This window comes from Elephas maximus, chromosome 22 (assembly GCF_024166365.1).
Source record: "Elephas maximus indicus isolate mEleMax1 chromosome 22, mEleMax1 primary haplotype, whole genome shotgun sequence".
NCBI lineage: Eukaryota > Metazoa > Chordata > Mammalia > Proboscidea > Elephantidae > Elephas > Elephas maximus.
The window spans coordinates 23,964,868-23,980,934 of record NC_064840.1 but is presented as its reverse complement, the minus strand read 5'-3'; the positions used below and the strand labels follow the sequence as shown (position 1 = coordinate 23,980,934).

The 16,067-nt window shown below is 39.3% G+C and overlaps 1 protein-coding gene across 1 annotated transcript in view; it reads right to left on the bottom strand.

Moving 5' to 3' along the window:
- LOC126065600 (solute carrier family 5 member 4) overlaps positions 1-16,067 on the bottom strand; it is a 58,126-nt gene that overhangs the window by 20,647 nt on the left and 21,412 nt on the right. Inside the window, exons 7-9 of the mRNA XM_049865805.1 lie at positions 8,823-8,903; positions 4,770-4,990; positions 1,665-1,800 (exon numbers count right to left, since the gene is read on the bottom strand). Coding sequence (XP_049721762.1) covers positions 1,665-1,800; positions 4,770-4,990; positions 8,823-8,903 — 438 coding nt within the window. The remainder of the gene's footprint in view (positions 1-1,664; positions 1,801-4,769; positions 4,991-8,822; positions 8,904-16,067) is intronic.

The following is a 16,067-nucleotide window of genomic DNA, read 5'->3' as shown; positions in this document are numbered from 1 at the left end:
CTGGTGAAGAAGGGGTAAGGATGGTGCACAGGGCTACGTGGGTGGGAGAAAGGAAAAAAATGAAGTGAAAGAGAGAGAAGAAGCAAATGAACAAACAAAAACCAAACAACAACAACAAAAACAAACAAATAAGATAAAATATGGCCCCGAGGGAACCAGCCATTTGGAACAGGGCGGACTGAGCTGGTTTCTCTCTGGAGAGGTGAGGGAGGTGCATGGGGCTAGGTAGGCAGGAAAAAAGAAAGGAAGGAAAAGAGAGAGAGAGAGAAAAGAAACAAAAATAAAAAGAAAAACCCAAGACCAAAAAAACAAAAACAAAATATGGGACTAAGAGAACTGTCTGTTTGGGGCAGGGCAGAACCGAGATGGTGGCGAACTGTTGTCTCTCTCAATGGATGGTGCAGCACAGCCTGTCAGGAAGCAGCAAAGGAAGTGCAGGGCCTATGTGAGAGGGAGAAGGAAAAGAGAGAAACGGAAAGATGAAGAAAAATTAAAAAAAATGGTGCTGATGGAGCCAGCCTGTGGGGGTAGTGCAGACCCTGGGAGGCCATGACCCACTGGCTCTCTAGCTGAGTGGTGTGGCATGGCCTTTTGAGAAGGGAGAAGGGGTGGGGGCAGCACACAGGGCTAGGTGGGCTTGAGAAAGGAAAGGAAGGAAGGGAAACAGAGAGAAGAAACAAAACACAAAACAAAACAAAAATATGGCCCTGAGGGGAGCCAGCTGTTGGGGGTGGGGTGGACCTGGGGGAGCATTGAGCCACTGTGTCGGTGGGGGTGGGTGGGAAAGTGTGTATCTCTGGTTACCAGATGTTCTATCTCCTGTTGGGAGCACCATGAAGTTGCCTTCTCATACTCCCTGTCCAGGGTCATTGGTGGCTGTGCTCCAAGATGGCGAATCCGTGTATCACTTTAGCTAGCAGGGGACTTCCACTCCATAGCTCTTCTTGTTCTCTGTTCTCTATCACTTTCTTCTTCCATTCAGTGCTTGATATAGTTCTTTATCCTTTTTGTCTATAGAGCCATGTTGCATAACAATCTCTCTGGACCTTCTTAAGTCAGAGATGCCACTAGACTCAACCACCACAGCTCTCCCTACTCATATTTGCCCAATTCTACCTTATCCTCTTTTACCCTTTTGTTTTGTTTTCTAAACAAATAACCAAAAACAACAGCAACAACAAAAAACCAAATCATTGCCATTGAGTAGATTCCAACTCATGGTGACCCCAAGTGTGTCAGAGTAGAACTGTGCTCTGTAGGGTTTTCAATGGCTGTAATTCTTCAGAAGTAGATCTCCAGGCCTTTCTTCAGATGAGTTTCTGGGTGAATTTGAACCATCAATCTTTTGGTTGACCGTTTGTGCCACCCAAGGACTCCCATTATTCTCCTGACTTGCTGAAATCCAGGCCACTCACCAAAACAGAACTCATAGACTCAAATGTCTACAGGAGACAGGCAGGGAGCATAAAACAGCTAACTGAACAAAGTGTCAAATACACCAAATTTTCTTCTTGAACCTTCTGCACAAGCTGTTTCTTCCAACTTGAATTGAGTTTTTACTTTCATTCTGGGGTTTTCTTGTTTATCAATGTTTTACCACACCTTCAAAACACTTCTCAGAATTCAAGCATAAGAAAGAGAGGACATGTGGACTCGGGACTTGCCTGTGTACAGGATGCGACTGATCATTCCTGGCATCACCATGAGGAACAAGGGCAGCAACTTCAGGTACCCGCACATGACACAGGCGGCCTTCACGTGAGACATGTTCTTGCCTGAGAGGCAGCGCTGCACAATGACCTGCCAGAAAAACACGACTCACTGATGAAACAGAGGATGATTTCAGAGGTGAATCTCTTTTCAGGGTTTAATGTTACATAAGAAGTGAGGCTATGGTTAGTAGAAAACAGAAGGCTTTGGAATAAGATCAGGACTCAAACCCCAACTTCTCTTATATGGTATTTGACCTCTATGAGTTTCACGTTTCTCATCTTTAATGTTAGGTTATCTCTTGAAAGACATTCTGAATATTTGGTATGATGTATGTAAGGCCTTTCATACATGGCAATTCTACTAAGTCAGTAAATGCCTTTACGTTTTTACAGCTCCCAGGCTACAAAGCAACAATGGCCATGTGCTCCTCCAGGTACAAAGTTCTTGTTACTTCTCTTTGCCACAGATTCTGTGTTTAAGTTGTACCTTAATATTTCAGGCACTAAGTAAGCCACACACTCATCAGTAACTCTCTACTACTGATGGTGTGATTGCCTCCTTGGGAATCAAGCCTGTCACCACGGAAATGTGATAATTAAGGAGCCATCAGAGTAGAATCCTGAGACATTTGTTTCTAGATGTCTTCAGAATAATTCTGAGAACCTCATTTAGTTATGAATCAAATATTACAGTTACAGGAAAAGTGTGGTGGTGTAGTACATATAATTTCATAATTCCTAGTTAAATTGTTTAATCTCTTGACTAAGAATTTTCTAGCAAAGTGGAATTTCTATCTAAGATGGCACAACTTCTTGATATTTTTATTCTCAAGGTCCATCAGCAAACAGGGATGTCTTTTTCTGCCTAATTGCCTTTGGAGAGACAAATCCATCAATGGTGTCATTCAATGCTGGGGGAGAAGATTGCATTTTTAGACAGAGGACTTAGAGCAGACAGTCAGTGGGACAACACACACCACAGTGAGGAGGGGAGCCCTGTCAGTAGACAAGCAGGGCCAGGTATCAGATCTAAGGGTAATGTGAGGCAAGTCAGGGTGTAAGAGGTGAAATATAAAGAAAAAGATGCTCCTGAAAATCATGGTGAAAGGAAGCATTCTTTAGTTGATATGTTAGAAAAACTGGTTCATTATACAGAGAAAAAGAAAACTGGATCCCACACTAACTCACAAGTAACTATTGAATCAGGATGGGCTAAAGATTGTGAAATGATAAGCTTAAGGTTACAGAGATTATTCAGAGAGGAGAAAATTTCAAAAAAGCAAACAAGCAGGCACTGTAAAACAGAAACAAAAACTTAAGGAGCCTTGGTAATTTGGAAATTAAAAATACAAAGGCAGAAAAACCTGGAAGATAGAGTTGAGGAAACCACCTAGAAAGTAGAATACAAGGACCAAGGTATGGAAAATGGGGAGAAAAGATAAGAACACCAGAGAACCAGCTCAGATAATTCAACATCCAACACAAACCCATTGCTGTCGAGTTAATTCTGACTCATAGCTACCCTATACGACGGAGTAGAACTGCCCCATAGGGTTTCCAAGGAGCACCGGCTGCATTTGAACTGCTGACCTTTTGGTTAGCAGCTGTAGCTCGCTGTAGCTCTTAACCACTGCACCACCAGGGCTCCCATCCAAACATAGAGGGTCCCAAAAGAGAAAAATTAATGGAAAAAAAAATCAAAGAATCCTTTAGAATTACCCAAGACATCAACTACCTGAATAAACAGGCTTATATATAGGCCCAGCACAATGGACAAAAACAGATCCACAAGAAGACACTTTATGGTAAAATTTCAGAACACCAAGGACAAAAGAAAGTAGAACTTCCAGAGAGAAAAGACAGTCACATTCAAAGGATCAATAATTAGAATAACTCCAGGCTCCTCAACAGTAACAATGAAAGTCAGGAGACAATGGATCTATGACTTGGAAAATTATTTCCAATCTAGAAGTTTGTACATGGCCAAACTATCAATTAAGGAAAGTTTGGAGTGAAGATATTTTCAAACATGCAAAGTCGCAATAAATTTATTTCCTATGAGGCCTTTCTCAGGAAGCTACTGGAAGATTTGCTTGCCCTCAAAGGAGGAGTTAATCAAGAAAGAAGAAGACGTGGGCTACTGGAAATAGGAGCTATAACCCAAGAGAGAGGCAAACGGAATTCGAAAGATGGCAGTGAAGGGGGTCCTGTTGAGGATGGGCACTGAGTATAGGAGCAACCTGACAGATTGGGAGAGGCCAAAGGTTCTGGGAGAAAGCAAGAAAAATGAATTTGTAGAATGCTTGATGTATTTTCCTGTATTGAAAGGAGATTCAGGCAAATTGCAGAGGGCTTGTAGTTTAATTAATAATTACCAAGAAAATTTGAAAACCAGAAAAGTTAATTATTAATTTGAGGGAAAAAAAAAAAAGCTATAGTACAAAAATACTGTGTGGCTTAGGTATGAATTACATTTACTAATCATAAAGTGTAAGCACGAAGTGTTGATCTCATCAAAATTGTGATTTTAAATCTGTTGGGAGCCTGGGAAGACAGGAGGTGTGCTTGTGTGTGATTGAGGATGGAAAGTTGAAAGATAGCTAATCGACTGCCTCTCACTTTGGGAAGCCAATAGGAGACTGACAAACCAAAAGGGAGCAATACATGCATGGAGTTTGAATCACTTGAGTTTCATGTTAACAAGCAAATTCTGCTTCAATGGATCTGGGTGTGGTAGGAGAGTTTTCATTCTTAATGAGCTGCAAGGTGACATCCATGCTGATGGTCCACAGAACACACACCGAGTGCAAGGATTTAGAGTACAGAAATAAATCCCAAAGTCACGGCAGAAAGAGCTGAAAGTGTTTGCCTCTGCGAGACAAGAAATAGGGGAGATAGTAGGGCAGCTGTTTGTCATAACAAGCCTGGTAGAACTGTTTGACTCTTTAAGCAATGTGTGCACATGATAGCATCACAAAATGGAAACTAGATTTTCTCTGAGAAGACAAAGAACAACATAAACATGTTAAAACACACACGTGCTCACACACACATCACCTGATCTGTGCACCAGTACCACGAAGCCAAAATGGTCATTCCCAAAACTGTGCCTGGCCATGGAATATTCCCGGTGACAGCATCTTGGAAAATGTGGAAGGAGTCGGGCCCAGGAGTGTAACACGTGGAGCTGACCGTCAGGTTGTCACCTTCAACTACGGACGGGATGGCATTCATGTACTTCTCTGTGAAACTCTCATAGCCACCAACTTCGGCAAATGCTGAAAAGGCATCAGATAAAATGGAATGTCTTACAGAAGCTGAAGACCCCTGGTATTTATGATTATTCTTTTGTGGTGGAGTTGCTCAAGCACATCAGCCTGTTCCTTCTCCCAGGATCCGTGTCCTTCTAGTAGCTCCACTGGTATCTATCATGCTACTAAATTTATTTTCACAAAGTACATATAGCACATCTCTCTTTAACTTTTCTTCTTGTGGTGTTCCTTAAAACTTTGACTTAATTTCTAGACTCACGGTAAAAATAAAACTTTTACCAATAGACTGATATTGATGTCTTACAACCATCCAGAGAAGAAACAAACACGAAGGTAAGCTAACAGAGTGAACCTAACTGAATCAAACCTCAGAAAGCCCCAACTCCTCTGAAAGGGTCAAGAAACAGTGGCCTCTCCTCCTGAGACAGAGCTGGGCTTGTATGATCTTACCACAGTCTTGTTTTCAGGTGAAGCACTGTGTTCTGCCTATGTTACAATTTTTTTTTAAATTGGGAAGGTAAGTAGCAGAAACTGGGGCAGGAGGTTAGATGCAGGTGGAAATGTTGAGACTAAGCCCACAGGGGTCTGGAAAGGTTAGTCAGGAGTGGAGAAGAACTATGGTAAATGGAAACTTAGAAAGGCCAGTCCAGGCACCTAGGACCACTTCATACAGGTTCAAATGATGTAAAACTTATCAAAATGTCATGTAATTATAGATTTGAGGTTGATATTAATTTACTTTTTCACTAGTTATTTTATTGAGCAACTATTGTGTACCAAACATTGTGCTGGGAAGCAGGAATGTGATAATGAGCAAAATGAATGTGCCTAGTGGGAGGGGGAAGACAAGTAACCATAATGCAGGGGAATTTTACTGATAAGGGAAATGTGGTTTGTAATGAAATACACAGGAGACTCTAAGTAATGAGGGAATTCCATCTCTTCATACTAAGAATAAAAGAAGTGAGGCTTAGAGAGGCTGAGTAATTACCAGCAAGTACATCAGTGAGGCCAGAAACCAAAGACCGTGAACAAGAATAGCCTAGAAGTTTTCGATAACTAAACAGGAGGGTATGCAAGGAATTGGTACTAGCAGTTGCCTCCAGAGCAGCACTGTGCAATAGAGCTTTCTGTAATAATAGACTGTTCTGTATCTGCAGTGCTCAATATGGTAGCCACTAGTCATTTATTGGGCACTTGGAATATGGCTAATGACTGAAGAACTGAATTTTAAATTTTATTTAATTTAAATTTTAAATAGCTACATGTGACTAACAGTATTTGCATTGTCTTAACAACTGTCATTGTGAATTTGTCTCTTTTTGCAATTCTATCAGTGTTTGCATCACATATCTTCAAGCTCTGTGATTAGGTGCACGTGTATTCAGAATTGCTGTATTCAGTGTGGCTGAAGTGGGTTGAGCATGGTGGCTGCAAGACAGGGGAGTGATGAAGAGAAATTTATTTTCACCTTGTTACAGACTGAAATGTATCCCTCCAAAGATATGTTGAAGTCCCACCTGCTGGTACCTGTGGTCATGACCTTGTTTGGAAATAGAGTCTTTGAAGATGTTATCAGGGGACTAATAAAGATCAGAGCAGAAATAAATGAAATAGAAAACAGAAAAATGATAGAAAGAATTAATAAAACCAGAGCTGGTTCTTTGAAAGGATCAATAAAGTAGACAAACCACTGGCTAGATGACAAAAGGAAAAAACAAGAAGAGGCAAATAACCAAGAGAAAAAATGAAAGTGGAGACATTACAACAGACCCAAATGAGATAAAGAGGATTATAACAGAATATTATGAAAAACTGTACTCCAACAAACTTGAAAACCTAGATGAAATGGACAAATTCCTAGAAACACACTACCCACCTAAACTAACACAAATTGAGGTAGAACATCTAAACAGACCTATAACAAAAGAAGAGATTGAAGATGTCATCCAAAAACTGCCAAAAAAAAAAAAAAAAAAAGCCCAGTACCGGATGGCTTCACTGGAGAATTCTACTAAATATTCAGAGAAGAAAAAAAAAAAAAAAAAACCCAGAGCCATCAAGTCGATTAGAGAGAGAGTCAACACCAATTCACTCAAACTCTTCAAAAACGTAGAGGAGGAAGGAACACTCCCTAACTCATTCTATAAAGCCAATATCACGCTGATACCAAAATCCGGCAAAGACATCACACAAAAAAAGAAAATAATAGACCAATATCCCTCATGAATATAGATGCAAAAAAATTTCAATAAAATTTTAGCCAACAGAATTCAACAACATATCAAAAAATTTATACACCGTGATCAAGTGGGATTCATACCAGGAATGCATCTAGAAGAACTAGATAGTACCCAGCTACCACTTCTGACTATTCTAAGCAGGGCCACAATATGTGGACCCTGATAGAATAGGAGAAAAACGCAGAACAGAAGCCAAATTCTTAAAAAGTCTAGATGTAGTGGACCAGTTTCGACTACAGGCCTCCCTGAGACTATCTCCCTGAGGTACGCTTTAAACCTTGAACTGAAACTATCCCCTGAGGTCACCTTTTAGCAAAATAACAGATTGGTACAGAAAATAAAAGATATTACCTGTGAGTATGGTGCTCCATTAAAAACCATCTACATGAGACCAAAAAAGTCAACAATTACTCTAAAGCAAAGATGAGAAGATAAAGGGGCAGGGAAACTAGAGCACTGGAAACTAAACCACCAGAATGCAATTAAAGATAACTGTGATAACTAGTGTCACTGAAAAATTTGTATAGAAATTGCCAAATGGGAACCGAATTTCCTGTGTGAACTATCATTGAAAACACAACAAAATATTATTTTTTTAAAAAAAAGATGTTATTGGTTAATATTAGGTCATACTGGAATAGGATGGGTACTAATAAAATCTGAGTGGTGTCCCTACAAAAGAGGAAAAAACAGAGAGACAGAAGAGGAAGGGCTGCCGTGTGAAGATGAATCTGTAAGCCAAGGAATCACTGGGGCTATCGGAAGCTGAGAGAGACAAGAGAGGATTTTCCCCTAGAGACTTCAGAGAAAGCATGGCTCAGCTGACAGTTTGATGCCTCCAGATCTGTGAGACAAGAAATTTGCTTTGATAAGTCACACACTTCGTGGTATTTTGTTACCACAGCCCTAGGAAAACTATGCACACCCTATACCTATTTACCGTGTGCATGGATTGCTTATCCAAAGATTTAAAAAACACCATAATAAAAGAAAACAAAAATTAGCCAGGTGTAAACTAGATTAATCAATATTGCTTTCTGGCATGACTTCTAAGAGTGAACTAATGATACCAATAAGCATCATCAGAGTCATCAAGGAAAATTCAACCTATGTTTGCATATTCTAACAACAGAGTAGTTCTTTTCATGAATTTTCACCAAAAATAGTCATAAGATTAATACTCAATTATCTAAATTTTTCCTAATATTTAATCCTTTACTTCATGAAGATTCTATATAAATGAAGTTTTCAACTCACCAATATTTATGTAAAGTTGTCAACCCAATAGTACTGATTTTGTCCTTTCTGAACACAAAGAAACTATGGTGAAATAAGATAATTTACCTAAGCAATAATTTTTTAAAGGGAGTAAATCCTTTTCCATTTCCTTCTGCTGAGATAGAAGAGCAAGAAGGAAGTCAGGCAAACATTCCAAAGATGGGAATTATACAAATGATTGGAAAATGAGACCAGATGGAACTGGAAGGCAGTAGATAAAGAGCAGCCCAGATAGACTGAGCAGAAAAAATCATCTCATGATTCCCAGCCCAGAGCACTGCTCACACTCACGCCGTCATCTTCCTTCATTCACTTACCAAATCCCATGAGAATAAAAGAGCCAATCAGCATGACGATGGTCTGAAGAGTGTCTGTGTAAATCACCGAGGCCAAGCCACCTGTGGAGATGAAGAGAAGAACCAAGGATTAAGTGCACTCATCTATTTGTCTTTGCCTCTGGGATCTTCACCCAAACCCTAGAGATGACTAAGTAGAAAACGTATTAAAAGCTCCTAGCTGGGCTACAAACTTGTTTTAACATCATTATCTCATTAGTACTTGTGTCTCTTATTGATTTTTCATTGCCTTGCCCTGACTCAAAATTTTTATGAGTGTGGTTCATCTTTTGGTGAGGTTTTGAAAAATGAGTAGGGGAAATATCATGAAAGTTCCCCCTAATTTACTCCATCTAGTGCAGTTTTGAAAACCCTAGTGGCATTTTTTAGAAAACCCTAGTGGCATAGTGGTTAAGTGCTACAGCTGCTAACCAAAAGGCTGGCAGTATGAACCCACCAGGTGATCCTTGGAAACTCTATGGGGCAGCTCTACTCTGTCCTATAGTGTCGGTATGAGTTGGAATCGGCTAGACAGCAACGGGGTTGGGTTTTGGTTGGTAGTGCAGTTTACCAGAGCTCAAAAAGATCTAGCAAAGCTATTTTTGGTCTAGTGTTAGAGCACATCATTTCTTTTCTTTTTTAAAAAACATTTTACCCTGTTTTAGGTGAAAGTTTACACAGCAAATTAGGTTCTCATTTTAAATTTTTATGCAAATTGTTCTATGACATTGGTTACCATTTCCACAATGTGTCAGTATTCGCATTATTTTTATTCTGTTTGTTCTGTTTCCATTGATCTAGCATCCCTTCCCCTCCTTGCCTTCTCACCTTTGCTTTTGGGTAATTGTTGACCATTTTGTCTCATATAGGGTCGCTATGAGTCGGAACCGACTTGACGGCACTGGGTGGGGTTCTAGTTGATTGTTTAAGGGAGCACATTACTCGTGGGTGCTATTAAGCCAATCTATTATTTGGCTGAAAGGTGACCTCTAGAAATAGCTTCAGTTCCAAGTTCAAAGGGTTATCTTAGGGTGATAGTCTCCAGTGCTCCTCTAGTCTCTATTGGTCCAGCAGGTCTAGCTTTTTTTGTTGTCATTGTTAGGTGTTGTCAAGTTGGTTCTGGCTCATAGCGACCCTATGTACAACAGAACGAAACACTGGTGTCTTGCACCATCCACACACTTGTGTTTATGCTTGAGCACATTGTTGCAGCCACTGTGTCAATCCTTCTTGCTGAGAGTCTTCCTCTTTTTCGCTGATCCTCTACTTTGCCAAGCATGATGTCCTTCTCCAGGGACTGATCCCTCCTGATAGATGACATGTCCAAAATATATGAGATGTAGTCTCACCATTTTTGCTTCTAAGGAGCATTCTGGCTGTACTTTTTCCAAGACAGATTTGTTCTTTTGTCAGTCCATGGTATATTCAATATTCTTCACCAATACCACAACTGAAAGGAGTCAATTCTTTGTTCTTCCTTATTCATGGCCGTACTTCACATGCATATGAGGCAACTGAAAACACCATGGTTTGAGTCAGATGCACCTTAGTCTTCAAGGTGACATCTTTGCTTTTCAAACACTTTAAAGAGGTCTTTTGCAGAAGATTTGCTGCTTCCATGGGTGTTGATTGTGGATCCAAGTAAAATGAAAACCTTGACAACTTCAATCTTTTCTCGGTTTATCATGATGTTGCTTATTGGTCCAGTTGTGAGGATTTTTGTTTTCTTCATGTTGAGGTGCAATCCATACTGAAGGCTGTAGTCTTTGATCTTCAACAGTAAATGCTTCAAGTCCTCTTCACTTTCAGCAAGCAAGGTTGTGTCACCTGCTTTACGTAGGTTGTTAATGAGTCTCCCTCCAATCTTGATGCCCAATTCTTCTTATTATAATCCAGCTTCTCGGATTATTTTCTCAGCATACAGATTGAATAGTTACGCTGAAAGGATACATCCCTAACACACACCTTTCTTAACTTTAAACCACACAGTATCCCTTTATTCTTTTGGAATGATTGCCTTTCGATCTATGTACAGGTTCCTCATGAGCACAATTAAGTGTTCTGGGATTCTCATTCTTTGCAATGATATTCATAATTTGTTATGATCCACACAGCTGAATGCCTGGGCATAGTCAATAAAACACAGGTAAACATATTTCTTGTATTCTCTGCCTTCAGCCTGGTTCCACGTTCTCTTCTAAATCTGGCTTGAATTTCTGGCAGTACTCTGTTAATGTACTGCTGCAGCCGCTTTTAAATGAACTTCAGCAAAATTTTACTTGTCTGTGATATTAATGATATTGTTCAAGAATTTATGCATTCAATTGGATCACCTTTCTTGAGAATAGGCATAAATATGAATCTCTTCCGGTCAGTTGGTCAGGTAGCTGTCTTTCAAATTTCTTGGCACAGACGAGTTAGCACTTCCAGCACTGCATCTGTTTGTTGAAACATCTCAATTGGTATTCCGTCAATTCCTGGAGTCTTGTTTTTTGCCAATGACTTCACTGCAGCTCGGACCTCTTCCTTCAGTACCATTGGTCCCTGAGCATACGCTAGCTCCTGAAATAGTTGAAAGTCGACGAATTCTTTTTGGTACAGTGACTCTATATTCTTTCCATCTTCTTTTGGTGCTTCCTGCATCGTTTAATATTTTCCCCATAGAATCCTTCAATATTGTAACTCGAGGCTTGAATTTTTATTTCAGTGCTTTCAGCTTGAGAAATGGTGAGTGTGTTCTTCCCTTTTGGTTTTCTATCTCCAGGTCTTTGCACATGTCTCTATAATACTTTACTTTGTCTTCCTTTTGCTTTAGCTACTTGACATTCAAAAGCAAATTTCGGAGTCTTTTCTGACATCCATTTTGGCCTTCTCTTTCTTTTTGGTCTTTTTCTTTCTTCCCTGTCTTTTTAATGATCTCTTGCTTTCGTCATGTATGATATCCTTGATGTCATTCTGCAACTTGTCTGGTCTTTGGTCGTTAGCCTCTTTTAGGAACCTGAATTTTGTTCTACAATTTTCTCCCATTCTATTGTGTCCCTGGTCAGAATGGTCAGTAGCGGTAGCCAGGCACCATCTAGTTCTTCTGGTCTCAGGTTAGAAGAGGCAGTGGTTGGTGTGGGCTTTTAGTCCTGTGGATTAGTTTCTTTGAGTCTTTGATTTCCTTCAGTTTTGCTCCAGATGAGTAGAGACCAATAGTTGTATCTTAGGTGGCCATTTGAAAGCTTTTAAGACCTCAGACACTACTCTCAAACTAAGATGTAGAACACTATCTTTATGAAGTATGTTACACCAATTGACTAAGTTGTCCCACAAGACTATAGTCCTAAGCCTTTTAACTCACTAAACCAATCCCATAAGTTGTTTGGATATATCTTGGAAGTCTTTGTAACTGTGCTCCCTATGTGCTTTATTATACCAAAACCAAACCCATTGCTGTCAACTCAATTCTGACTCATCATGACCCTATTGGACAGCGTAGAACTACCCTATAGGATTTCCAAGGAGTGGCTGGTGGATTAGCACTGCTGACCTTTGGTTAGCAGCTGAGTTCTTAACCCCTATACCACCAGGGCTCCATGCTTTATTGTTGTTGTTTTAGGTGCCATCAGGTCAGTTCTAACTCATAACCTCCTTAGGTACTACAGAATGAGACACTGCCCTGTCCTGCACCATGCTTACAATCATTGCTATACTTGAGCTTATTGTTGCAGACACTGTGTCAATCCATCTCGTTGAGGGTCTTCCTCTTTTTCACTGACCCTCTACTTTACCAAGCATGATGTCCTTCTCCAGGGACTGATCCCTTCTGATAACATGTCCAAAGTATGTAAGATGTAGTCTTGCCATCCTTGCTTCTGTGAAGCATGTTGGTTGTACTTCTTCCAAGACAGATTGGTTCATTCTTTTGGCAGTCCATGGTACATTCAGTAATCTTTGCCAGCACCACAATTCAAAGGCATCAATTCTTCTTCGCTCTTCCTTATGCATTGTCCAGCTTTCGCACGCACATGATGCAACTGAAAATATCATGGTTTGGGTCAGGTTCACCTCAGTCTTCAAGGTGACATCTTTGCTTGTCAACACTTTAAAGAGGTCTTTTGCAGCAGATTTGCCCAATGCAATGTGTCTTTTGATTTCTTGGCTGCTGCTTCCACGGGTGTTGATTGTGGATCCAAGTATATATATAGATATATATGCAGCACAAATAAATATGTATATACTATGCCTACAGATAAACCTATACATGAATGTGCACTTATTCCTGTTGCCCTCCTATACACATATATGCATGCATATCTACCTATGTAACCATGAACAGACTTTTTGGTTGTTGTTATTACTGTTTTTGCAGAATTGTACTGAAATTGTCCCTTTTTCTTGTGTACTTCTTAGTATCTTCATTTACCTTGGTCGAGTTGTGCAGACTTAATCCATATTTGATATTGCCTTTCCCATTACCAAAAATAACAAGTGTCTACTGTTTTTTTTACTATCTAGAAAGCTATTCCCCTTCCCTTCTCCTCCCATACCTGGTAATCATCAAAGAATGTTGCTTTTTGTGTGTATATCTATTCTTGACTTTTTATAATAGTGGGCCATACAACATTTGTACTTTTGTGATTGACTTATTTCACTCAGCATAATGTCTTCCAGATTCATCCATGTTATAAGATGTTTCGTGGACTTCCTGATTATTCTTTGCAGTTGCATGGTATTCCATAGTATGTACGATAATTTGTTTATCCATTCATTCGTTGATGGGCACTTAGGTTGTTTCCATCTTTTTGCTATTGTGAATAATGCTGCAGCGAACATAGGTGTCCATATGTCTATCTGAGACTCTTTTATTAGATCTCTAGTGTATATATCTAGGAGTGGGATTGCTGGATCTTATATTTCTATTTCTAGGTTTTTGAAGGAAGAGCCATACCTTTTTCCATAGTGGTTATACCATTTTACAATCCCACCAGAATATAAGAATTCCAATCTCCCACAGCTTCCCCAGCATTTGTTGTTTTTTGTTTTTTTTTGATCATTGTTGTTTTTGCAGGGGTGAGATGGTATCTCATTTTAGTTTTGATTTGCATCTCTCTAAAAAAAATTTTTTTCTTTTTAATAGCTAATGATTGCAAGCATCTTTTCATGTATTTGTTGGCCACCTAAATGCCCTCTTTGGTGAAGTGTCTGTTCATATCCTTTGATTATTTTCTTATTGTATTGTTTGTCTTTTTGTTGTTGAGTTGTTGAAATTTTCTATATATTATAGAGATTAGACCTTTGTCAGATATGTCATTGCCAAAGGTTTTTTCCCAGTCTGTAGGTTCTCTTTTTATTCTTTTGGTAAAGTCTTTTGATGAAAGTATTTAAATTTTAGGAGGTTACAGTTATCTAATTTATCTTATGTTGTTCATTCGTTTTTAGTTGTGTTTGATAGGCTATTTATGCAGAAAGCTAGGTCTCCTAGTTTTGACCCTGTGTTATCTTCCAGGAATGTTATAATTTTCATTTTAACATTTTGGTCTTTGAATCATTTTGAGTTGGTTTTTGTGCATAGTGTGAGGTATGGATCCTGCTTCATTTTTCTGCAAATGGATAACCAGTTTTGCCTGTACCATTTGTTGAAGAGACTGTTTCTTCTTGGTTGAGTGGACTTTGACCCTTTCTTGAAGATCAGCTGCCTGTAGATGGATGGATTATAACTTCTGGGTTCTCAATTCTATTCCATTGATATATGTCTGTCATCGAAACAGTACCAGGCTGTTTTAATTATTGTGGCTGTATAGTAAGTTTTCAGTTGGGAAGTGTGAGGCCTCCTACTTTGTTCTTCAATATTGCTTTAGCTATTTGGGGCCTCTTTCCTTTACATATAAAGTTGGAGATTAGTTTTTCCATTTCATTAAAGAATCTTGTTGGCATTTGTATTGTGATAGCATTATATCTATAGATGGCTTTGGGTAGTATCGACATTTTCACAGTATTAAGTCTTTTAATCCTTAAGCATGGAATGTTTTTCCATTTATGTAGGTCTGTCTTGGTTTCTTCCAGTAGTGTTTTATAGTTTTCCTTGTATAAGTCTTTTACATTCCTGGTTAGGTTTAGGCTTTCTTCATTTTTCTGGTAATTTCTTAAAATAATATTAAGGGATCTGTCCTCTATTTTGCTGATTCTTTCTTCCATTGATTCAATTATACTTCTATGTTCTTCCATTGAGTTATCTATTTTATTGTTAATCTTCTGGATTTCTAGTTTTTTTTTTTTTTGTATGGTTTCTAATTGTCTATTTATTTTGCCATTTTGTTCTTGTATTGTTATTTGGAATTCTTCTAGGGTTTTGTTTGTATTTTCCTTGATCTCTTTGAAGAGCCTAAGTCTTGAATTCCTTATCAGACAGTTCTATTACCATTTCCTCATCAGGAAGGTTTTCTGTATCTTTATTTTGCTCACTTGTTTAGCCATCTTATTTTGTTTCTTCATGTGATTTGTTATTGTCTGCTGTCTGAGGCATAAGGTGTTAATTTATTTATCTAGATCTTTCTTTGTCAATTGTATGTTTGTTTGTTTCGTCCTGATTTTTTTCTTTTGTTTTATATATCGTGAGCTTTGTTTCTTCTTGTTCTCTTTGGGATGTCTTTCTTCCTTTGTATTATTTTAATTGTTGTTGTTTTGGTTTTCTGGTACTGGTTTATGTGTGACTTCAGTGATGTTGGTTGATTGGGTATAATTTCCTCTCACTAGTGGGTATGGTGGGTCCTATCTAGTTCTCTGTGGTTGAGTTCATATATCCTCCCTTACAATATTGAGTGGAGGTGGGAGAGCAGATTCTTTCCCTGATATTGGGTGCAAGTGTTGAGTGGTCAAGGTCCCGCCATAGACTTTGTGGGACCCTGGGGTCCTTCCAGGTTGGTGCTAGCAGTTAGTGTGTCCTCTGGAGGTCAGGGAAGGACATCTCTGTAGCTCTGTGAGGGAATGCTAGCCAAAAGGATGGGATAGGCCCTCTGTGTATACATAAATTTGTGTCTCAGTAGGTAGTGGGGGAATCAAGGGGCTTTGGTGCATGTGCAATCAGCCTGCAGGAACTGTCTGGGTGTGGCATGTATACCGTCGCAGCAGGGCAGGCATTGGATGAGGGGGCTAGGATCACCTGCTTGTTGTTTGAACAGAGGTGTACATGTCCAGGTTTGTCTACACAGTATCTTTGTCTCCCAATGGGAATTCCATGAAGTT